We start from the raw sequence: 26051 nt of genomic DNA on the forward strand, positions 1-26051 counted from the left end.
TTATATTGTGTTCTAAAAGTAAACAGCTCAATTTGGAAATGTTTTGGGCTTATGGGTCCAAACTCTAAATGCAGTGAGGAGCAGGCTCAGTTCTTTTGAGACCAAAGCCCATTTTTTCATCTTTACTTTGTGTAAACTTTCAGTATTTTATTAATTTCACTCTTAGCTCTACTTTTTTGAAGAGACTGGTGGGTGGTACAGTATAGCACAATTACAGCACCGGTGATCCAGGTTCAGTGTTACTGCTGTGTGTAAACAATTAGCATGTTCTCCCTGGAACAGCACAGGTTTCCTCTGGGTGCTCCAGTCTCCTCCCACACTCACAAGGTCAGTAGGTTAATTGGTCAGCTGGGTGTAAATGGCTGGCACGGGCTCGTAGGGCAGGAGGGGCCTGTTACTATGCCTAAATAAAAGTTAAATAAAACGTTGTCCTCCATTGTGACAAGCCGCTATCCTTTTTTTTTTTGCCTCCATCACAGCATTGGCAGGACGTGTAGGGCATTCATGCCCTCAGTAGAGTTAAACAAGCTCTACTGATCTGTGCCTCAAATCTGCATACCTGTCATAGGGCCACTTGGTTTGCAAAACTAGGTCCAGTTGAAATCAATCCTGTGGAATCTCAGCAATGTCCAGATGTAAGTGTGCTTTGTGCTTTCCCCCGCAGTGTTGGGAAATATTTTGTCCACATTCCTACCTAATAGCCTGGCATTCTCTTCACATTGCAGGTACTGGCATGGAGATAATCTGCCGTTTGATGGCCCAGGTGGGGTTCTGGCACATGCTTTCTACCCTCAGACTCCTCAGCAGGGAGAAATTCACTTCGACTATGAGGAGCTGTGGACCACCGACAATGACAGGGGTAAGTGACAGTGAACATGTCCAGACAGATCAGAGTGTTTCGAAAGACAGCAGCCTACGCTCAGGATGAAACTATGAGCAAGGGTTCAATTTGCTGCAGGTTTGACCTCTTGCACTGTCGCGGTCTGCTGAAGACTTGACTATACCACCTGGTTTCAACAACGAAATGGTCCATCAGCTGGTAATCGCTCCCAATGCCCCCAACCCCACCCCCCCCCGACCTTTCTTGCAATGATGTGGACGTATCTGCAGAGGAGATTCAACAGGATGTCACCAGGGATGGATGCAGGTGACCAGCTCACTAAAGTGACCAGTGCAGAACCTACCCTTCAGCCCATCATGGCTAGACTCACCATCAAATATTTATCTACACTGCTCCCATTTAACAGTCCTTGGTCCATAGCCTGCAATTCCTCGACAAAGATGCTTAAATGTTCCCAGGCTGGGAATTGCACAAGTTATCCATTTTTGGGGAGAAGGATCTTACCCTTCTGATCTCCCTAAACCTCACCTTGCATCAATACCTTCCAGTCTTACAGACCTGTCGTATGGGAGGTATCCTACTTGCATCAATACCTTCCAGTCTTGCGTACCTGTCTTATGGGGAGGTATCCTACTGTCTATCGTAGCTACGGAGAGTAATTGTCTGGAAACCTTACCTAATCTTAAACTGATTGTCTGCTCAGCCTCTCTGTATATGCATCTTCTCTATTGCAAGCATATCCTTCCTGTAGTGATAACATCCTTATTTTTGTTCGATGAATATTTTATGACATTTTACCACTACCTCTGGAATTGCTGAGATTTTGCTTTGTGAGGCTTCACTGAGAGGAGGCAGAGCAGAGGATCGGCCAAGAACAGGAGAAGTTTCTATTAGAGTCATTGCACACCTCAGCACAGAAACAGGCCTTTTGGTCCATCTGGTCCATGCCAAACTGTTATTCTGCCGAGTCCCATTGACCTGCACCTGGACCACAGCCCAAAATCACTTCCAATCCAAACTTCTCTCAGGTGTTCTTCTGTTGGCAGCTCCTTCCACACTCGCTTCCCCTCTGACGCAAGGAGTAGTGTAGAAAGGTGGATGAGCATAGAGAATGGAATCTCGATCAGCACGTGCTATTTTGTAGCCATTAGTGAGTCTTGGTTGCAGGAAGGGCAGGGCTGGCAGGATCCCAATGTTTTAGACAGGATAGAGTGGGAGGGATTAAAGGAGGAGGAGTGACATTCCTAGTCAGGGACAATGTCACGGCAGTGTGCAGACAGGACAGGAGTTCAAAGTTGAAAGTAAATTTATTATCAAAGTACCTATGTTAACATATTTAATAGCCTGGGAAAAATACACACTCATGACAACAAATATTTTTTAGGTCTTTAATTTCTTTATTTGCTTTAGGTGTTTTAATGCAGAAAGAGGCTATCAAAATAAGTAGTAAAATGGATTCAGCAGTGGCTGGATGGGAGACGCCAGAGAGTAGTGGTGGATAACTGTGTGTCAGATTGGAGGCCGGTGTCTGTTGTTTGTCATATAAATGATCTCGATGATGGGGTGGTAAATTGGATTAATAAGTATGCAGATGATACTAAGATAGGTGAAGTTGTGGATAATAAAGTAAGTTTTCAAAGCTTGCAGAGAGATTTAGGCCAGTTAGAAGAGTGGGCTGAAAGATGGCAGATGGAGTTTAATGCTGAAAAATGTGAGGTGCTACATTTTGGTAGGACTAATCAAAATAGGACATACATGGTAAATGGTAGGGCATTGAAGAAATGCTATAGAACAGAGGGATCTAGGAATAATGGTGCATAGTTCCCTGAAGGTGGAATCTCATGTGGATGGGGTGGTGAAGAAAACTTTTGGTATGCTGGCCTTTATTAATCAGAGCATTGAGTATAGGAGTTGGGATGTAATGTTGAAATTGTATAAGGCATTGGTAAGGTCAAATTTGGAGTATTGTGTACAGTTCTGGTCACCAAATTATAGGAAAGATGTCAATAAAATTGAGAGAGTACAGAGGAGGTTTACTAAAATGTTGCCTGTGTTTCATCTAAGTTACAGAGAAAGGTTGAACAAGTTAGGTCTTTATTCTTTGGAGCGTAGAAGGTTGAGGGGGGACTTGATAGAGGTATTTAAAATTATGAGGGGGATTGATAGAGTTGACGTGGATAGGCTTTTTCCATTGAGAGTGGGGGAGATTCAAACAAGAGGACATGAGTTGAGAGTTAAAGGGCAAAAGTTTAGGGGTAACATGAGGGGGAGCTTCTTTACTCAGAGAGTGGTAGCTCAGAAGTGGTTGAGGCAGGTTTGATGTTGTTGTTTAAAGTTAAATTGGATAGATATATGGACAGGAAAGGAATGGAGGGTTATGGGCTGAGTGTGGGTTGGTGGAACTAGGTGAGAGTAAGAGTTCGGCACGGACTAGAAGGGCCGAGATGGCCTGTTTCTGTGCTGTAATTGTTATATGGTCAGAATAAACACAACAAAATGAATAAAAATAAAAACATAGTTCCTGCTGTTACAATCTTGGCTTAATTTTGGTCCACACATTTGTGTATCAACTAGTTATGTATGCAGTATGAAAATAGATAAAACAAAATATACAAAACCAGTATGGTAGTGGCAATTCTAAAAAAACAATATAAACAACATTAGAATCCCACCAACCCTGTACTTTATACACAATGTCAAAAATATGAATAAATACATCTCATCTTAACTAAGAGGTATACTCACTTTGGCACACACGTGCTTAACTTCAAAACACATCTAGGCTAGACCCTGACATGAATTCTCCTTGCTCACATGATGAAAACAGAGATTAACACATTCACATTACTCTGTTACATTCACATTCAGTTTATGAAACAATAAAGTAAGAAAAAATTAAACAAAAACTTATACAATATATTTGGAGGCCTATATATTTTCAAATATACGCCTCCAAATAGTAGCCAAGATGCGGGGTTAGGATTGCAAAGGGATCTGGAAAAGTCAATTAATATGGGTAATGACACAATTGTAATGGGGGACTTCAATATGTAAGGGGATCGGAAAAATCAGGTTGGTGTTGAATTGCAAGAGGGAGAATTTGACGAATGCCTGCGAGGTGCCTTTTTAGAACAGCTTGTGCTTGAGCCTACTCGGGGAAAGACGATCTTAGATTGGGTGTTGTGTAATAACCCAGATCATTTTGGGGAACTTACCATAAAGGAACCATTAGGGGACAGTGATCATAATATGATTGAATTCGTACTGCAATTTGAGAGGGAGAAGCATAACTCATTTGTATCAGTATCACAATGGAATAAAGGGAATTATAGAGGCTTGAGAGAGGAGCTTACCCAGGTGGATTGGAGGAAGATGTTAGCAGGGATAACGGCAGAGCAGGGATGGCTGAAGCTTCTGGGAATTGTTCACAAGGCGCACGATAGATATGTCCCATAAAGGAAGAAGTTCTCAAATGGCAGCTGTGGCTGACGGCGGAGGTTAAAGACTGCATAAAAGCCAAGGAAAGGGTATATGAGGAAGCAAAAGTGAGTGGGAAGTTGGATGATTGGGAAGCTTTTAAAGTCCAACAAAAGTCAGCTAAAAAGCTATAAGAAATGAAAAGATGGAATTTGAGGGCAGACTAGCCAATAATATAAAAGCAGGATACCTAAGGTTTTTTCAGTTATTTAAAAAGGGAGGTGAGAGGTGATATTTGACCACTGGAAAATGATGCTGGTGAGGTAGTAATGAGGGACAATGAAATGGCAGGTGAACTTATTGGGTACTTTGCATCTGTCTTCACTGTGGAAGACACTAGCAATGTGCCAAAGGCCCATGAGTGTCAGAGAGCAGGAGTGAGTGCCATTACTGTTACAAAGGAAAAAGTGCCAGACAAACTCAAAGGTCTTAAGGTGGATAAGTCACCTGGACCAAATGAACTACATCCCAGAGTCCTGAGAGAGGTTGCTGAAGAGATAACAGATGCACTGGTCATGATCTTTCAAGAATCACTTGAGTTTGGCGTGGTCCCATAAGACCAGAAGATTGCAAATGTCACTCCACTCTTTTAGAAGGGAGGAAGGCAGAAGAAAGGAAATTATAGGCTAGTTGGCCTAACCTCAGTGGTTGGGAAAGTGTTGGAACCTATTATTAAGGATGAGGTTTCGAGGTACTTGGAGACTAATGATAAAAATAAGTCAAAGTCATTATGGTTTCTGTAAAAGGAAATCTTGCCTGACCAATCTGTTAGCATTTTTCGAGAAAGTAACAAGCAGGGTGGACAAAGAGGCAGTGGATGTCATTTACTTGGATTTTCAGAAGGCGTTTGATAATGTGTCACACATGCGGCTGCTTAACAGAGATATTGTGGCATTATAGGAGAGATCCTGGCATGGATAGAGGAATGGCTGACAGGCAGGAGGCAGCAAGTGGGAATAAAAGGGGCCTTTTCGTTGGCTGCCAGAGACTAGTGGTGTTCCTCAGGGTCAGTATTGGGACAGTTGCTTTTCACATTGTTTGCCAATGATTTAGATGATGGAATTGATGGCTTTGTGTCAAAGTTTGCAGGTGATATGTGGGTGGAGGGGTAGGTACAGCTGAGGAAGCAATGCGATTGCAGCAGGACTTATACAAATTGGAAGAATGGATAAAAATGTGGCAGATGGAATACGGTGGTGGGAAATGTATGATAATGTATTTTGGTGAAAGGAACAATAATGTGGACTATGATCTAAATGGGGAAAAGGTTCAGACATCAGAGGTGCAGAGGGACTTGGGGTCCTTGTGCAAGACTCTCAGGAGGTTAATTTACAGGTTCAGTCTGTTGTAAGGAAGACAAATGCAATGTTGGAAATAGATAATAAAAGCAAGGAGATAACGCTGAGGCTTTATAAGACACTAGTCAGACCGCACTTGAGTATTGTCAACAGTTTTGGGTATATGTAAATGAATTTACATGGATATTAGCAAATATTATTTGCCTATCCTTACAATATGACCAGTACTCCTCGGGGAAAAGTAGCTCCCAGTCTTGATGTTCTTTCTAGAACATTGTAACTGTTCTTTCTACTCTGCACATTAATAATGACATCACTGTTTTCTCTTGAAGGCACAGGCAACTATTCTAGCACTACCAGGGTGAATACATAAGTGCACTTTTAACAACAAAAAATAATAATCAATAGTCACCTGGTTACACATATATTACCTTGAGGTTCGTTTTCTTGCAGTCATGTATAGGAAAATAAAGAAATACAATAGAATTTATGAAAAGCTATAAATAATGACTGACAATGTGCAAAAGAAGAAAAATCATACAAATAATAAGAAAAATTGTAAATAAATAATACTGAGTTGTAGAGTCTTGAGTTGTACTGAGTCGTGGATCAGTTCAGCATTGAGCTGAGTGAAGTTATCCACAGTGGTTCAGGAATCTGATGGTTGAAGGGTAATAACTGTTTCTGAAACCAGTGGTATGGGACTTAAGGCTCCTGTACTTTCTTCCTAATGATAGCAGTTTAAGAAGAGAGCATGACCTGGATGATGGATGCTGCTTTCTTGAGGCAGTGCTCCTTGCCAATGTGCTCAGTATCTGGTAATGCTTTTCTGAGATGGACTGGGCTGTATCCATCACTTTTTGTAGCCACTTCTGTTCTGGACATTTTTATTTTTATTCCAGGCTGTGAAGTAACCAGTCAGGATACTCTCCTCTGTGCAACTATTGATATTTGTCAAAGTTTTAGATGACTTGCTAAATTTGTGCAAACTTTTAAGAAAGGGGAAGTGCAGTTGTGCCTTTTTATATGACACTTATGTATGGTCCCAAGACAGATCCTCTGAAATGATAATGCCAAGGCACTTAACATTACTGACCCTCTCAAACTCTGATCCCCTAACAAGTACTGGCATATGGACCTCCGGTTTCTTCCTCCTGGTGCCAATAACCAACTCTTTGGATTCGCTGGTGTTGAGTGAGAGGTGGCTTTTGCACCATTCAACCGGATTTTCAGTCTCCGTCCAATATGCTGATTCATCACCACCTTTGTTTCAGCTGACAACAGTGGTGTTGTCAGCAAGCTTAAATATGATATTGGAGTCATACTTAGCCACACAGTCTTATGTACATATAGTGTATATCCATGTCTATATAGGTATGAAGTACAGTTGGCCCTCCTTATCCACGAGTTCCGCATGCGCAAATTCAACCAACCGCGAATCGGGAAAACCCGGAAGTTCTCTCTCCAGTACTCGTTGTTCGAGCATTGTTCGCCTCACGTCTCATTCGTTCGCTACTTTGTTTCCGTGGAAAAAATGGCTCCTAAAAAGCAATTACGTGGTCAAAGCAATTCCTCAAAGGTAAAGTGCCCTCTCCCTTGCTGAGAAATTAGAAATATTAGATCTTTTGAAAAGTGGCATGTCATATTCCGAAGTGAGCCGTAAGATCGGTAAGAACGAATCGAGCATTCGTACAATAAAGCAGAAAGAAGCTGAAATTCATGGAAGTGTTAGTGCTAGGGATGGCTGGCTGGTTGTGTAAAGCGCTACAGCCTCAAGAACTTAAAGATCACGGGAGGATCGGCATCGGCTGATGCCAAGGCGACATCAGCATTCCCAGAGGAGCTACGATGGTTGCGTCTGTACTGAACATGTTCAGACTTTTTTCTTGTCATTATTCCCTGAACAATACAGTGTAACAACTATTTATATAGCATTTACATTGTATTAGGTGTTATAAGTCAACGGAACAGAAACACTGCGGGCGGCGGGTCCTGTGCTGCCCTGGGTGCTAAAGTCCACGCGCACTGAGACAGGTTAAATAAGGGACTTGAGCATCCGCGTTTTTTGGTATCTGCGGGGGGGGGGGGGTGTCTCAGAACCAATCCCTCGCGGATAAGGAGGGCCGACTGTAGGTGTAAATTAGACTGCATGGCTCATCTACATGGCAACTTTTGTGGATCTGAAGAATAAGAAGGGGATGACTACGTTAATGGGATTATGTTGTAAACTACCCAATAGTCTGGAAGATACTGGTTGAGAAATAGTTGCAAGGATTAAAAAAAAAAAAGGTTATGATTAAAACTTTCCACACATTAACTGGGACTCCCATACTGTAAAAGGACTGGATGGGAGTAAAATGTAAAATGTGTTGAGAAAAGCTTTCTTAAGCAATATACAGGAGTCCTAACTACAAAGAGTGCAGTATTAGATCTATTCGGGAACAAAGCAGGAGAGGTGACAGAAGTTAGTGTAGTGAACACTTTGGAACTAATGATCATAATTCTATTAGTTTCAAGATACAGTAATTATGGAGAAAGATAGATCTTAAAGATTGTATAGGGTTGAGATTCTAGATTGGAAAAATCTGGCAAGTGTGGATTAGGATAGGTTGTTTACTTGCAAGGGCATATTTGTTAAGTGGAGTACAGAGTTTGTATGCTCCTGTAAGAATAAAAGGCAAAGCTAACAGGTTTAGAGAACCTTGGTTGAGGATTTCCTCATGGTGGCTGATGGAGTAACAGCAATCTGCCATTGCTCCAACTCTAGTTATCTTACTATTTCCAACCTGTCTTGAAACTTCTTTTTTAAGTGTGATATTCTTTCATTATGGCTGGAAGGAGTGCCAGAGGTACTAAAAAGGATAATTTTTCTGCCTGTTTGGATTCTATTGGGGACTTGCTGCAAAGTCATACACGAGAAGCCTCTGAGAAGTTTCAACAATTCAGCACTGAATTTAAACAAATAGATGGTAAATTGAATTCTATTCAACAAACTCTTAATGAACACAATAAACGTATTAAATATAATGAGGAAATTTTGTCGTCTCTGGAAACTGAAGTGGATGAATTGCAGAAGCTTTATGAAAAGCAATCGAAGTCCAACGAAAAGTTAAGACAGAAGATTATCAACCTAGAAAATAGAAGTAGAAGGAACAACCTATGGGTTCTGGGTCTTGAAGAATTAATCAAAGGTAATCATCCTATGGAGTTTTTTGCAAACTTTTAAAAAGAATTATTTCAGGAGATTTTGACGTCTGTGCCTATGATCAATCGAGTTCACAGATCTCCTGCGTTTAGACCTCCTAACAGTCAGAGACCAAGATCAGTAATAATCTGTTTTCAGGAATTTAAAACAAAGGAACTCTCAATTCGTGAATCTCGACGAAGAGGCATGATTGACTATGATGATCGCAAGATTAGAATTGTCGAAGATTATTCGCCTGAGGTTATGCAGGAACGTGTTAAGTTCAAAGAAGTTATGTATGAGCTTTTTAATAAGGGTTTCAGGCCTTCCCTTCGCTACCCAGTCGGACTCAGAATCACACTTAAAAACGGTTCTGTCGAATGATTCCGCTCGACTGTTGAAGCACAGAAGTTTTGAAAATCCGAAGGCTAGCTGTTTAGTTTCTCCTTACATGAAGACACAAAATTAAATGAGAAACTTTTAATTCGCAAATCCCGTCGAAGGGGCATTAGGGTTATATTAAGGTTCTCGAAGATTATTCGCTTGGGGTTATGCAGGAATGTGCTAAGTTTAAACAAGCTCTGTTGAAATTTTTTTAATAAGGGTTTTAACCCGTCCCTTGGCTACCCAGTTTGACTGAGAATCTCATTAAAGATGGATCCTTCGAATGGTTTCGTTTGAATGCTGAAGCACGAAGATTTTTTAAATTTGAAGGCTAACTGCTTAGTCTGTTTTTCCATGAAGATGTAAGATTAATGTTTAATGTCTATCTGTATGAATAATTGTATCTTTTACTTTTGGTAAACCTTTGTAACTAATTTCCTTTTGTATTTTTTAATACTGTATTTTTGATATACGAGAATTGAATCTCTTGTTTGGGTACTGTTTAGTCTAGGTTGGAATATAAATAACCTTGAAACTAATTAGAGATATCACCAGATTTTTTGGGGGGTTGTCCGTAGTTGTAGATACCGACTTTCTATTGGTGGTTTTCTTTCTTTGGGAGGTGGTCGGGGGTACGTTTTTTTTTTCCAGAAGCTGTTTTTGAATTTTTAGCCAACTTGTTGCTTGGTTACCATTTCTCAAGGTTTATGGCTTGGTTTTTAACTTACATTTTAACCCTTCCTTTAAATAATATTAAAAACGGACCAAACTATTAATTTGCTCAGTTTAATCATGAAAGGGTTAAATCATCCTGTTAAACGTAATAAGATTTTTGCTTATATTAAGAAATTTATGGTCCCTATTATTTTTTTTTACAAGGAACTCACATAAGCAAATGTGATCATCGACGTTGTTTTAGCCATTGGAAAGGATTTTGTTTTCACTCTTTTCAGGCCAAATCTAGAGGAGTTTCGATTCTTATAGATAATGCACTTTCCTTTGTCCAATATAAAGTAGTGTCTGATACTAATGGACGTTTTGTTATAGTTACAGTCAAGTCAAGTCACTTTTTATTGTCATTTCGACCATAACTGCTGGTACAGTACACAGTAAAAATGAGACAATGTTTTTCAGGACCATGGTGCTACATGAAACAATACAAAAACTACACTGAACTACGTAAAACAACACAAAACTACACTAGACTACAGACCTACCCAGGACTGCATAAAGTGCACAAAACAGTGCAGGCTTTACAATAAATAATAAACAAGACAATAGGCACAGTAGAGGGCAGTAGGTTGGTATCAGTCCAGGCTCTGGGTATTGAGGAGTCTGATGGCTTAGTGGAAGAAACTGTTACATAGTCTGGTCATGAGAGCCCAAATACCTCGGTGCCTTTTGCCAGATGGCAGGAGGGAGAAGAGTTTGTATGAGGGGTGCATGGGGTCCTTCATAATGCTGTTTGCTTTACGGATGCAGCGTGTGGTGTAAATGTCTGTAATGGCAGGAAGAGAGACCCTGATGATCTTCTCAGCTGACCTCATTATCCGCTGCAGGGTGTTGCGATCAGAGAGGGTGCAATTTCCAAACCAGGCGGTGATGCAGCTGCTCAGGATGCTCTCAATACAAACCCTATAGAATGTGGTGAGGATGGGGGGTGGGAAGTGGACTTTTCTCAACCTTCACAGAAAGTAGAGACATTGCTGGGCTTTCTTTGCTACAGAACTGGTGTTGAGGGATCAGGTGAGATTCTCCGCCAGGTGAACACCAAGAAATTTGGTGCTCTTAACAATCTCTATGGAGGAGTCATCGATATTCAACGGAGAGTGGTCGTTCCATGTCCTCCTGAAGTCAACAACCATCTCTTTTGTTTTGTTCACATTCAGAGACAGGTTATTGGCTCTTCACCAGTCCGTTAGCCGCTGCACCTCCTCTCTGTATGCTGACTCATCAGGCTGCACCTCCTCTCTGTATGCTGACTCATCATTCTTGCTGATGAGACCCACCACGGTCGTGTCATCAGCAAACTTGATAATGTGGTTCGAATTGTGTGTTGTAGCACAGTCGTGGGTCAGCAGAGTGAACAGTAGTGGACTGAGCACACAGCCCTGGGGGGCCCCCTTGCTCAGTGTGAGGGTGTTGGAGATGCTGCTACCAGTCCAGACTGACTGAGGTCTCCCAGTCAGGAAGTCTAGGATCCAGTTGCAGAGGGAGGTGTTCAGGCCCAGTCGGCTCAGCTTTCCAATCAGTTTCTGAAGGATGATTGTGTTGAATGCTGAACTGAAGTCTATGAACAGCATTCGAATGTACGTGTCTTTTTTGTCCAGGTGGGTTAGGGCCAGGAGGGTGATGGCAATGGCGTTGTCTGTTGAACGGTTGGGACGGTATGCGAACTGCAGGGGGTCCAGTGAGGGGGGGGCAGCAGGGTCTTGATGTGCCTCATGACGAGCCTCTTAAAACACTTCATGATGATGGATGTGAGTACGACAGAATGGTAGTCGTTCAGGCAGGACACTGAAGACGACTTTGTCATGAGGACGATGGTGGCGGCCTTGAAGCACGTCGGAAGGACGGTGCTGCTCAGGGAGATGTTGAAGATGTCAGTGAGAATCTCACCTAGCTGATCTGCACATCCTCTAAGCACTCTGCCAGGAATATTGTCTGGTCCAGCAGCCTTCCGTGGGTTGACCCTACAAGGGGTTCTCACATCGGCCACAGTAAGACACAGTACCTCGTCGTTTGGAGGAGGAGTGGTCTTCCTCGCTGCCACATCATTTTCCGCCTCAAAACGAACGTAGAAGTTATTCAACACATCTGGGAGGGAGGCATCACCAGCAGGTGGTGTTCAGGAAAACTAGATAATAAATTAATAGTATTTGCCAATGTATATACCACAAATGTAGATGATCCAGGATTCTTTGTTTTTTTTCCATTTTTACCAGACCTGTATCTTTATTCTTTGGTGATGGGAGGAGATTTTAACTGTTGGCTAGTCTCAATTTTAGACCAATCATCTTCTGAACCAGCGTCTCTTAATAAATCAGCTTTGTTTATTCAATCCTTTTTATTGAAGTGTGGTATAGTTGATGTTTGGTGTTTTTTATATCCTTTAGATAGGGAGTATTCATTTTTTTCCCATGTTCATCATACATATTCCAGGATTGATTATTTTTTTATCGATAGTCAAATGATTTCATCAGTTCATTCCTGTGAATATAAAGAGATTGCTGTTTTAGATCATACTGCTATATTTCTATCTTTTAAACTCCCTGGTCTTCCTCAAACCAACAGATTTTGGCATTTTAATACAACTTTGTTATCTGATAAGTAATTTTTAAAATTTCTAGAGAAGCATATTATTTTGTTTTTTGAAGAGAATAAAAAGGAAGATTGTATGGGATACTTTCAAGGCCTATATTAGAGGACAAATTATTTCTTATACTGCAAGTGTTAAGAATAAAGCTAATAAAGAAAGAAATGAATTAGCCAATCAATTGAAACAATTAGATCAAAAATATGCTATAGCTCCGGAAACAACAGGAATTCTGCTGATGCTGGAAATTCAAGCAACACACATCAAAGTTGCTGGTGAACGCAGCAGGCCAGGCAGCATCTCTAGGAAGAGGTGCAGTCGACGTTTCAGGCCGAGACCCTTCGTCAGGACTAACTGAAGGAAGAGTGAGTAAGGGATTTGAAAGTTGGAGGGGGAGGGGTTCACTCTTCCTTCAGTTAGTCCTGACGAAGGGTCTCGGCCTGAAACGTCGATTGCACCTCTTCCTAGAGATGCTGCCTGGCCTGCTGCGTTCACCAGCAACTTTGATGTGTGTTGCTATGGCTCCGGATCCTGTTTCATATAAAAGATGTGTTGAAGTTAAAATTAAATATGATTGTCTGTTAACATATCCAATTGAAACTCAACTTCTTAAAGATAAAACTCAATTTTATGTTCACAGAGATAAATCAGGCAAAGTATTGGCCAACCAATTAAAAACTTATGTAGTTAACAAATTAAAGACATTTGCAAAACTAATGGTGATAGGACAATGGAGTACTTTGAAATAAATGATACCTTTAGAGAATTCTATTCTAAACTTTGTAGTTCTGATTAAGATAATACTGTAATGAATAATTTTCTAGATCAATTAAATATCCCTGCACTTTCTGCAGATAATTGCAAACAGATAGATCAACCCATTTCTTATGAGGAAATCGCTGAGGCTGTACGTTCATTACACTTGGGGAAGGCTCCTGGTCCAGATGGATTTTCTGGAGAATTTTATAAGGCTTTTTCCTCATTAATTATACTGCAGTCTTTTTGGATTCTTTCAAAAATTAGGTAGTTTGCCTCAATCTTTTTATGAGGCTTCTATTTCACTTATCCTAAAAAAGAACAAGGATCCAGCTGAATGCTCTTCATATAGGTCAATTTCATTATTCAGTGTTGATACTACAATTCTTTCTAAAGTTCTGGCTCGTAGGATTGAAAATATTTTACCTTCTATTATTTCTGATGATCAGACCGGATTTATTAAAAACCAACATTCCCATTTTAATATACGCTGTGTATTAAATGTTATTTACTCTCCTTCTCAGAAGATATCGGAATGTGTGATATCCTCAGATGCTGAGAAGGCCTTCGATTGGGTTGAATGGAATTATTTATTTAAAACCTTAGAAAAATTTAATTTTGGACCAGATTTTATTCAATGGATTAAATTACTTTATTCATCTCCTTCTGCTCGAGTTCTTACTAATTTTCAAAACTCCAAACCATTTAAACTTCACCACGGAACTAGACAAGGCTGTCTGTTGAGTCCTTTGCTTTTTGATTTAGCTTTAGAACCCCTTGTCATTGCTTTTCGAGAGTCTAATGATATCTGTGGTATTTTATGGAGAGGTATCACCCACAAAATCTCGCTTTACGCTGATGATATATTGCTTTTTATCTCTAATGTTTAGACCTTGATACCTTACGTATTTTCTTTACTCTCCCAATTTAGCCAGTTTTCAGGATATAAATTGAACCTACATAAGAGTGAATTATTTCCTTTAAATAATTTGGTATCAATTAATACTAATCTCCCTCTTAAAATTGTAAGGAATCAATTTACTTATTTGGGTGTAACAATCACTAAGAATTACAAACACCTGTTTAAAGAAAATTTCCTTACTTTATTGAACCATGTAAAAAAGATTATTAACTTGGTCACTTCTTTCAATATCATTGATTGGATGAATTAATTCTATTAAAATTAATATTCTACTTAAATTTATTTATCTTTTTCAGGCTTTACCCATTTTTATTCCTAAATCCTTTTTTGACTCTCTTGAATATATGGAAAATTAAACATCCTTGTTTAAATAAAGTTCATCTTCAAAAACATAAAAAGTCTGGAAGTTTAGCCTTACCTAATTTAAGTTTTATTATTGGGCAGTTAATATACGATATCTTATGTTTTGGCTATATTAATCGTGTAGACTGTCTGGTATGGGTTTCTTTAGAAGCTAACTCTGTTAATAAATTTTCTATTATTTCTCCTCTTGGATCCTCACTTCCTTATTTGTAAGTAAACTAACTGATAATTTAATAGTGAAACATACCCTGAGGATCTGGATACAATTTAGAAAACATTTTGGTTTATTGAGATTTTCCCTTTCTAGTCCCATTTATTCTGATTTTTTTAAACTCTCCATGCCTGATTCAGTTTTTAAAGAATAGGACAGGTTAGGTATTAAATGTTTTTGGGATCTGTTTGTTGGAGGAAATCTTTTTTTCATTTGAGCAATTGTTAGCTAAACATGGCTTACCCAAAACTCACTTTTTTAGATATCTACAAATCAGAGACTTTCTAAGATCTCAATTATGCAAATTTCCTATAAGCTAAGATAGGAACTTACTAGACGTAATTTTTAATTTGACACCTTTTCATAATGGTTCAATAACTAATATTTATGGAGATGAGGAATGTTCCTTTAGACAAAATTAAGAATCTCTGAGAACAAGATTTACAGACATCAATATCTGAGGAAACTCGGAATGAAATTTTTAAACTGGTTAATACTTCATTGCTGTGTGCTCGTCATTCCCTCATACAATTTAAGGTGGTACACAGAGTCCATATGACTAAAGATAAGCTTTCTCGTTTTTATTTGGATATATCTCCCTACTGTGACAGATGTAATAATGGAGAAGCTTCATTAATTCATATGTTTTGGACTTGTCCATGTCTTGAAAAATATTGGAAGAAAGTTTTTCAAACTTTTTCTTTACTTTTCAAAGTCAATTTTAAGCCTAATCCTCTGACGGGCCTATTCAGTATTGTTGCTGGACAAGGTATCATGCTGAAGAGATCAGATTTACATATTTTGGCCTTTAGCTCTCTTATAGCTCGGAGGGCACTTTTGTTTAAATGGAAAGATGTTTCTCCTCCTACTCAGGCTCAATGGTTAAGTGATGTTATGTCATGCTTAGATTTAGAGATTATTCGTTGTTCAATTTCTGAATCTTGTCAAGACTTTCAAACATTGTGGGGACCCTTTCTGAATTATTTTCAAAACTTTCAAAGCCCTCAATTCGTTGTTTAAATTTAGATGTTGGCTATTATTAATTTTTATTATACGAGAAGGTATTTTACTTTTTTTTCTCCTTAATAAACAGCTTCGGTCTTGGTAGGGGTTAGACTCTTTTTTTGTAATAAATTAATATACATCAATATAACTTTGACTAACCTACACGAATATGGGGTAATGAGATTGTTATGAATAGATATAATGTAATTGGTAGTTTTTTTACCTTGTATATATACTTTCTTGTACTCTGTATTCTTCTATGTAGAAACTAATAAAAAAAATTGAAGGAAAGAGATCGTTGGTTTCAACAGATATTGAGACAACAAGGAACAGGCTTGAGGAGTACGATATAACAAATGCAAGAAAAAACATCTGAGGGAAATCGGGAGGGCTAAAAGAAAACATGTTTCTCTGGCAGACAAGGTGAAAGAAAACCCCAAGGGCTTCTACAGATATATAAAGAAAGGATAATAAAGAACAAAATTGATCCTCTTGAAGATTAGTGTAGTCACCTATGTATGAGCCCAGCCAAGAGAGAGGGAAGAAATCTTGTATGAATATTTTGCATTTGTATTTACTCGGGAGATGGACACAGAGTTTATAGAAGTGAGGCAAAACAACAATGAGCTGATGGACCATATACAGATTACAGAGGAGGAGGAGGTGCTTGCCATCTTGAGGCAAATTAGGTTGGATAAATCCCTGAGTCCCCTCATACCTTGCAGGAAGCTAGTGCGTAAATTGCAGGGGCCTTAGCAGAGGTATTTAAAATGGCCTTAACCATGAGTGAGGTGCCAGAGGATTGGAGGATAGCTAATATTGTTCCATTGTTTAAAAGCTCTAAGCGTAAGCAGGGAGATTATAGGTCAGTAAGCCTGATGTCAGTACTGAGTAAATTATTGGAAAATACTCTAAGGGACCAGATTTATAAATATTTGGATAGACAGGGCTTGATTAAAGATGGTCAAAATGGCTTTGTGCATGACAAGCTGTGCTAACCAGTCTTGTGAAGGTTTCTGAGAAGGTTATCAGGAAAGTTGGTGAAGGAAAGGCAATGAATATTGTCCACATGGGATGTTAACTTTGACAAGGTTTCACATTAGAGGTTGGTCAAGAAGGTTTAACCACTTAGCATTCAGGATAAGGTAGTAAGTTGGACTAGACATCAGCTTCATGGGAGAAACCAGAGTGTGGTTGTAGATAGTTGCCTCTCCAGCTGGAGGCCTTTGACTAGTGATGTGCCACAGGGTTCAGTGATAGTTGTTTGTCATCTTTATCAACAATCTGGATGATAATATAGCAAGCTGGATCAGCAAATTGGATTGGGGGTGTAGTCTTCCTCGCTGTCCAATTTCAAAACTTGCAGTGGGATCCAGAGTAGGTGGAAAAACCGGCTGAACAATAGCAGATGATGACTAATGCAGACAAATGTGCGGTGTTGCACTTCGGAAGGACAAACTAGGGTAGATCTTACTGTATTCCTCAGTGAACCGTAGTGCACTGAGGAGTAGAGTAGAACAGAGGGGTCTGGGAATACAGATCCATACTTCTATGAAAGTGGCATCACAGGTAGATAGCGTTGTAAAGAGACCTTCATAAGTCAAAGTATTGAGTACAATAGTTGGGATGTTACATTGAGGTGTACAAGTCATTATTGAAGCCTAAGTTGGAGTATTGTGTGCAGTTACCTACAGGAAAGATATCAACAGGATTGAAAAAGTGCAGAGAAAATTTACAAGGATATTGCTGGGACTTGAAGACCTGAGTTATAGGGGAAGATTGAACAGGCTAGGACTTTATTTCCTGGAGCGTAGAAGAATGAGGGGAAATTTGGTCGAGAGATACAAAATTGTTAGGGGTATAGAGGTTCCTTAAGGTTGTCATAGCCGTTGGAGGTTGTGGGGATAAGCTCATACTGTCTATTAAATGCTCTCAATGGTATGCAAATAGCCTCTGACAACCAAATCCAGCTCCTGGCCTTTATGTGTGGCTTAGCTACTAAGCTCTGTGAAGCAGTTTCTGCTCACAGAAGAGGTAAATTTGGACGACTGGCACCTTAAAACCAGTCCCTTCAGGCAGATGGGGCTCATCACCCATGGTTGGCAGTTTATCCAGGAGAAGGAAAACTGATCTCAAACCTCCACTGCCTTGTGGCTGCCATGGGAAAAGCTTCAGGAGTAAATCCCAAGGAAAAATCTGGAGCTGGAATGCAATCGAAGGGTCCAGCGCCATGCTGTGTCTGGAGAGCTGCCTCGTGGAGATTGGAGATGGGGCCAGAAAGGGACTGAGGACGCAAGCTGACTTGTGGAGAAGAGCAGAGACAAGGTGTGGGGTCGTGAATGACGCCATCTCAAAGCGGCAAGGAAGACTGAAGCATCAAGATAATTGCAATGGGGGTCAGCGAAAGCTCCCAACAGCAACGGTCAGCAGTGGGATCAGCGTGTTCGGCCCTGGATCAGGAACATTAGGACCCAGGTCGGCAGTCCCTCTTTACTGAAGGACTGAGCTCGTGCAGCTACTGTCCTTTATGTAGATGAAAAGATGTTTCCGATATTCTGAAATTTACATGATTATTGGACTGAACTTTATGTTGGTTTTCTTCAGGTTTTCAGTGTTTTCTTTCCTGAGGCCAATTGGCGGGTGAGTGATTTGTTAATTTTTTTCTGCACAGGAGTGGGGTGTTACTATTACTATTCCTTTCTGCAAGTGAGGGGTTCAGTAATATTGTGGCTGTTTTTTGCTGCAGGGAGGGGGGATTTTGTGGTCTGTGAGTCTTGTTTCTTTTTCATGCTGGGGGGTGAGTTGATGTCTTTTCTTTCATCCACACCCATGGTCTTTCTGTATTTAATGACTATCTGGAATAGACAAATATCAGAATTGTATTGTGCATGCATACCTTGTCAATGAACTGAACCTTTGAACTTAAAGCAGCCCGATGTTGAACTTAATTCTGAATGGCATCTCCTGTGACCCTACTTGTGCCAAACTTTTATCAGTCTGTGCCGTTCTTTTAGATTCATAATCTGCATAGAAATGGGGAGCTTGCTGCATGGACAACGGCTTGCTGTCCTTATCATACTGCCCTGGCTTGCGTACTGGTTTGCATTTCACATAGGTAGCTGCAATGTAATATCCGTGGTTGACCCTGTCCAACCAAGAGCATTACTGGTGATTTAGATAGGGTTAGTGCAAGCAGTCTTTTTCCACTCCGATTGGAAATTAGATGCGACTAGAACTAGAAGCCACGGGTTAAGGGCAAAAGGTGGAATGTTTAAGGGGAAGGGGAAAGCGATTTGACCTGCAGCCAATCCAGATATTGAAGGGTTTGGAGAGGAGAGGGCTTCAATTGGGTCCACTGCTTGAGGATGAAAGGCAGCAGTGGGTCGGGGGAGCAAAAAAGAGCTTTGCCCAGCGACCAATTGGCATTTGGGTTGATTAGTAAGAGCAAATTAAAGGAAGGGAGGGGCAAGTGCAGCGGCAATCGTCTGAGTGGACATAGAGTGGTGATCTTGAGGCTTTAGCTCTTCAAGGCTTCCAGAAAGAGAGGCTTTAGTCAGAGAAAGCCAAAGAAAAGAAAAGCTGAAGTTTTTTCCTTCTCTTCTGCTCAGCTAAGACAGTGCAGATGCCAGGCAGGATAGAGAAACGCTCCTCTTGCAGGATGTGGGAAGACAGGGAGACCTCCAGTGTCCTGACCACAACTGCAAGAAGTGCATCCTGCTGCAGCTATTAAGAAGTTGGAGCTGGAACTGGATGAACTCCAGATCATTCGGGAGGCTGAAGGGGTGATAGACAGGACATAGACGAGGGGTGATTGATAAGTTTGTGGTCTAGGGTAGAAGGAGTCAATTTTGGAAAACCTAGCACATTAATTTTTCCTACATTTGCACACTTAGTCCAGCGGTCGTGGAGCATATGGATCCCTTCTTTGTAGAAGTCGGCGTCTTGGGCCTCCAGAAAGTGGTCCATAGCAGGGGTGATTGATAAATTTGTGGCCTAAAGTAGAAGGAGATGAGGAGAAACTTCAAACTTTCTGCATTTTCACTCAAAGAGTTGAGCTGCACGTGCATGTAACTAGAGCTGTATAACTCATCTCCTTCTACCTTAGGCCACGTACTTATCAACCACCCCTGCTGTGGACCACCTGGAGGTCCACGACACTCTTGTTACATGCACGTGCAGTTCAACTCTTTGAGTGATGATGCAGAAAGTTTGAAGTTAATAACTCATCTCCTTCTATCTCAGGCCATGAACTTATCAATCACCCTGCTGTGGACCACTTCTACAAAGAAGGGATCTGTATGCTCCACAACCGCTGGACTAAGTGTGTACATGTAGGAGGGGACTATGTTGAAAAATAAATGTGCTAGGTTTTCTAAAATTGACTCCTTCTACCATAGGCCACGAACTTATCAATCACCTCTCGTAGAGAGATAGTTAACACCCAAGTTGCAGGACACAGGAAACTAGGTGACAGTCAGGAAGGGGAAAGGGGCTGAGGAGTCAGTGTAGAGCACCCCTGTGGCCATCCCCCTCAACAACAGGTATATCATTTTGGATACTGTCAGTGGAGGGAGGGGGGTACCTAACAGGAAATCCCAGTGGTCAGGTCTCTGATGCTCAGTCTGCCTCTGTGACTCAAGGGAAGGGGGGAAGAAGAGGCACACTGTGGTGATAGAGGAGTCATTAGTTAGGGGAAAGGACAAGAGGATCGGTAGACGAGAATCAGATTCCCAGATGGTATGTTGCATCCCAGATGCCAGGGTCCAGGATATCTTGGATCAAGTTCTCAGTATTCTTAAATGGGATGGTGAACAGCCAGAAGTTGTGGTCCGTGTAGGTACCAATGACATGGGTAGGCCGAGTGATGAGGTTCTGCATAGGAAGTTCAGGGAGTTGGGTTCTAAGTTAAAGAGCAGGGCTTCCAGAGATTGCTACCCATGCCACATTTAGTGAGGCCAGAACTAGGAAGATTATTATGGTTTAGTACATGGCTAAGGAGTTGGTGTAGAAGGGAGGGTATAAAATATTTGGATCAACAATTGCAGATTGGTAGGTATAATGTCGGCATCACTGAATCATGGCTGAAAGATTATAGCTGGGAGTTTCATATTCAAGGATACACATTGTATTGAAAGGACAGGTAGGAAGGCAGAGGGGACAGCGTTGCTCTGTTGGTAAATAATAACATCAAATCATTAGAAAGAGGTGACATAGGGTTGGAATCATTGTGGATAGAGCTAAGGAACTGCAAGGATAAAAAGACCCTGATGGGAGTTTTATACATGCCCCAAACAGTAGTAAGGATGTGGCCTACAAATTACAATGGGACATAGAAAATATTTGTCAAAAGGGCAATATTATAATAGTCATGGAGGACATCAATATGCAAATAGATTGGAGAACCAGATTGGTGCTGGATTACAGGAGGGGGAATTTCTAGAGTGCCTACAAGATAGCTTTTTGGAGCAGTTTGTGGTTGAGCCCACCAAAGGATCAGCTATTCTGGACTGGGTGTTGTGCAAAGAACCAGAATTGATTAGAGAGCTTAAGGTAAAACAACCCTTCGGGGCAAGTGATCATAATGTGATTGAATTCACCCTGAAATTTGAGAAGGAGAAGCTAAAGTCAGATATATCAGTATTACAGTGGAATAAAGGGAGTTACAGAGGCATGAGAAAGGAATTGGTCAAAATTTTTTGGAAAGAGAACACTGGCAGGGATGCTGGCAGAGCAGCAATGGCTGGAATTTCTGGAAGCAATTCGGAAGGCAGAGGATATATACATCCCAAAGAGGAAGAAGTATTCTAAAGGCAAGATGACACGACTGTGGCTAACCAGAGAAGTCAAAGTCAACATAAAAGCCAAAGAGAGGGCATATAATAGAGCAAAAGTTAATGGGAAGGTAGTGGATTGGGAATATTTTAAAAACCAACATAAGTGAATAAAAAGTCATTAAGAAAGTAAAGATGAAATACAAAAGAAAGCTAGCCAATAATATTAAAGAGGATACCAAAAGTTTCTTCAGATTCATAAAGTGTAAAAGAGAGGCGAGAGTGAAAAATCACTGGAAAATGATGGAGAGGTAGTAATGTGGGACAAGGAAATGGTGAGCTGACTGAATAAGTATTTTGCATCAGTCTTCACTGTGAAAGACACTAGTGTCAAAGGCATGAAGTGTGTGAAGTTACCATAACTAGGGAGAAGGTTCTTGGGAAACTGAAATGTCTGATAAGTCACTTGGACCAGGTGGTGTACACCCCTGAGTTCTGAAAGAGGTGGCTAAAGAGTTTGTGGGTGCATTAGTAATGATCTTTCAAGAATCACTAAATTCTGGAATGGTTCCAGAAGACTGGAAAATTGCAAATGTCACTCCACTCTTCAAGAATGGAGAGAGGCAGAAGAAAGGAAACTACAGGCCAGTTAGTCTGACCTCAGTGACTGAGAGGATGTTGAAGTCGATTATTAAGGATGAGGTCTCATGGTACTTGGAGGCGCATGATAAAATAGGCTGTAATCAACATTGTTTCCACAAGGGAAAACCTTGCCTTGCAAACCTGTTGGAATTCTTTAAAGAAATAACAAGCATGATAGGAGAATTAGTTGATGTTGCGTACTTGGATTTTCAGAAGGCCTTTGACAAGGCAGCACACATGAGGCTACTTAACAAGCTATGAGTCCATGGTATTATAGGAAAGATTCTAGCATGGATAAAGCAGTGGCTGGTTGGTAGGAGGCAAAGAGTGAGAATAAAGGGAGCCTTTTCTGGCTGGCTGCCAGTGACTAGTGGTGTTCCACAGGGGTCTGTGTTGGGACCAATTCTTTTCACATTATATGTCAATGATTTGGATGCTGGAACTGATGGCTTTTTTGCAAAGTTTGCAGACAAATGAAGGTAAGTGGAGGGGCAAGTAGTTTTAGGGAAGTAGAGAGGCTACAGATAGACTTAGACACATTAGGAGAATGGGCAAAGAAATGGCAGATGGAATAACGTGTTTTGAAGTAAATGGCCATGCACTTTGGTACAAGAAATGAAACAGTTGACCGTTTTTCTGTAAATGAAAAGAAAATACAAAAAACTGAGGTACAAAGGGACTTGGGAGTCCTCATGCAGGATGCCCGAAAGGTCAATTTGCAGGTTGAGTCTGTGGTGAGTAAGGCAAATGCGATGTTAGCATTCATTTCAAGAGGACTAGAATATATAACAAGCATGTAATGTTGAAACTTTGTAAAACACTGGTAAGGCCTCACTTAGAGTATTTTGAGTAGGCTTGGGCCCCTGATCTTAGAAAGGATGTGCTGAAACTGGAGAGGGTTCAAAGGAGGTTCACAAAAATGATTCCAGGATTGAATTTCAAGGGGGATATTAGAGGAAGGTTTTTTACTCAGAGAGTGGTTGGTGCGTGGAATGCACTGCCTGAGTCAGTGGTGGAGGCAGATATACTAGTGAAGTTTAAGAGACTATTAGACAGGTATATGGAGGAATTTAAGGTGGGGGCTTATATGGGAGGCAGGGTTTGAGGGTCGGCACAACATTGTGGGTCGAAGGGCCTGTACTGTGCTGTACTATTCTATGAATGGCTTGTCATATGAATAGTGTTTGATGGCTCTGGATCTGTATTCACTGGAATTCAGAAGAATGAGGGGTGCGCTTATCAAAACTTATCAAATGGTGAAAGGCCTTGATAGAGCGGATGTGAAGAGGATGCATCTTGTGGTGGGAGAGTCTAAGACCAGAGGACACAGCATCAGAATAGAGGGGCATCCTTTTAGAACGGAGATGAGAAAGAATTTCTTTAGCCAGAGTGGTGAATCTGTGGAACTGTTTGCCATAGGCAGCTGTGGAAGGCAAGCCTTTATGTATATTTAAGGCAGAGATTGGTAGATTCTTGTTTGGTCAGGGCATGAAGGGATATGGGGAGAAGGCATGAGAGGAAAATTGGGACTTTGGGACTTTTAAGAGACTTTGAGACTTTTTTTTACCATGCCCATGGTCTGTTCTTTATCAAATTACGGTATTGCTTTGCACTGTTGTAACTATATGTTATAATTATGTGGTTTTTGTCAGTTTTTCAGTGTGTTTGTCTTGTGCTTCTGTGATAACATTGTATCATTTCTTAATGCATGCATTACTAAATGACAATAAAAGAGAACTGCGTGTCCTCATAATCTAATCTAATCTAAAATTGGATCAGCCATGATGAAATGGCGGAGCAGACTCGATGGGCCAAATGACCTGTCTGCCCCTATACCTTATGAAATTTGATAGGCAGAAATTTGGATAGGTAAATGACTAGAAGAGGTATGGAGGAACCTCTTCACTAGAGAGATGAGGAGGAACCTCTTCACTAGAAGGTGTTGTAAGTGTGGAATGAGCTGCCAGCGGAAGTGGTGAAAGCAGGTTCAATTTCAACATTTAAGAGAAATTTGGATAGGTAAATGACTAGAAGAGGTATGGAGGGCTATGGTCTGGGTGCAGGTCGATGGGACTAAGCAGAATAATAGTTGGGCATGGACGGATGAGCTGAAGGGTCTGTGTCTGTGCTGTAGTGCTCCCTGGCCCTGTGAAGTGAGAATCTGGGAGGTGATAGAAAAGATAAAAAGCTGCATCCGATAGGAGCCGAGAGTGGACCCTGGGAGAAAGGGGAGGAGGGGTACCAGAGGGGTACCCTAACCCTAATGCGAGGGAGGGGATAGACTGGTGAAGAGAAGAGAAGGGGTAAGAGGGAAGCCAGAATGGGGTATGGAAATGGAAAATAGGAGAAGGAGTTGAAGTTGGGTGAGAAATTACTGGAAGTTAGAGGAATTGAATTTCATGACATCAGCCAGGAGCCTATCCAGATAGAATATGGGGTAACACACATCAAAGTTGCTGGTGAACGCAGCAGGCCAGGCAGCATCTCTAGGAAGAGGTGCAGTCGACGATTCAGGCCGAGACCCTTCGTCAGGACTAACTGAAAGAAGAGCTAGTAAGAGATTTGAAGGTGGGAGGGGGAGATCCAAAATGATAGGAGAAGACAGGAGGGAGAGGTATGGAGCCAAGAGCTGGACAGGTGATTGGCAAAAGGGTCCCCACTGATCTCCCTCCTGGCACTTATCCGTGTAAGCGGAACAAGTGCTACACATGCTCTTACACTTTCTCCCTCACCACCATTCAGGGCCCCAGACAGTCCTTCCAGGTGAGGTGACACTTCACCTGTGAGTCGGCTGGGGTGATATACTGCGTCCAGTGCTCCCAATGTGGCCTTCTATATATTGGTGAGACCCAACGCAGACTGCGAGATCGTTTCGCTGAACACCTATGCTCTGTCCGCCAGAGAAAGCAGGATCTCCCAGTGGCCACACATTTTAATTCCACATCCCATTCCCATTCTGATATGTCTATCCACAGCCTCCTCTACAGTAAAGATGAAGCCACACTTGGGTTGGAGGAACAACACCTTATATTCCGTCTGGGTAGCCTCCAACCTGATGGCATGAACATTGACTTCTCTAACTTCCGCTAATGCCCCACCTCCCCCTCGTACCCCATCCCTTATTTATTTATATACAGTTTTCCCCACCATCCGAAGGTAGAGAGTTCCTATGAAACGGTTCGTAAGTCGAAATGTCGTAAAGCAAAGAAGCAATTGCCATTTATTTATATGGGAAAATTTTGTGAGCGTTCACAGACCCAAAAATAACCTACTAAATCACGCTAAATAACACACAAAACCTAAAATAACAGTAACCTATAGTAAAAGCAGGAATGATATGATAAATACACAGCCTATATAAAGTAGAAATACTTCTCTACAACGATTGCCTGCACAGATCTCCGTAGCAAAAATCTCATGCAGGCGCTGTTGGCAAAAACACTCTGTCCAGTAACCTTTAAACAACGAAGCTGCCAAATCTACCAAATAACACGTAAAAATACACAGCCTATATAGAGTAGAAATAATGTATGTACAGTGTAGTATCACTTACCGGAATTGGGAAAACAGCACTGAGCACACTGATGATGGTGTGTTAGACTGAGTCGTCACAGGCTGGGTGATGCAGTGGCCCCCACCCTCCGGGCCGCGGACCCGACACATTGCTGTGAAGAACGCAGTGGTAGCCGGGAGGCAACCAGCACATCTTTAAGAAAAAAGCTGAAATAAACATGCTAATTAATTAGGTGCTGCCTAGCACGTAATTAATTAGTATGTTTATTTCGGCTTTTTTCTTAAAGATGTGCTGTGTGCCTCCCGGCTACCGCTGCGTTCTTCACGAATCGGTACAGTATCTGACCGGGGCCCGGGTGTTGGGATGG

The 26051-nt window shown here is 41.2% G+C and overlaps 1 protein-coding gene across 1 annotated transcript in view; it reads left to right on the forward strand.

Annotated features, from left to right (window-relative positions):
* mmp11a (matrix metallopeptidase 11a) overlaps positions 1-26051 on the forward strand; it is a 127428-nt gene that overhangs the window by 51476 nt on the left and 49901 nt on the right. Inside the window, exon 4 of the mRNA XM_072242868.1 lies at positions 726-859. Within this exon, the coding sequence (XP_072098969.1) occupies positions 726-859 (134 nt within the window). The remainder of the gene's footprint in view (positions 1-725; positions 860-26051) is intronic.

The sequence above is a fragment of the Mobula birostris genome, chromosome 25 (genome assembly GCF_030028105.1).
Source record: "Mobula birostris isolate sMobBir1 chromosome 25, sMobBir1.hap1, whole genome shotgun sequence".
NCBI classification, from domain to species: Eukaryota; Metazoa; Chordata; class Chondrichthyes; order Myliobatiformes; family Myliobatidae; genus Mobula; species Mobula birostris.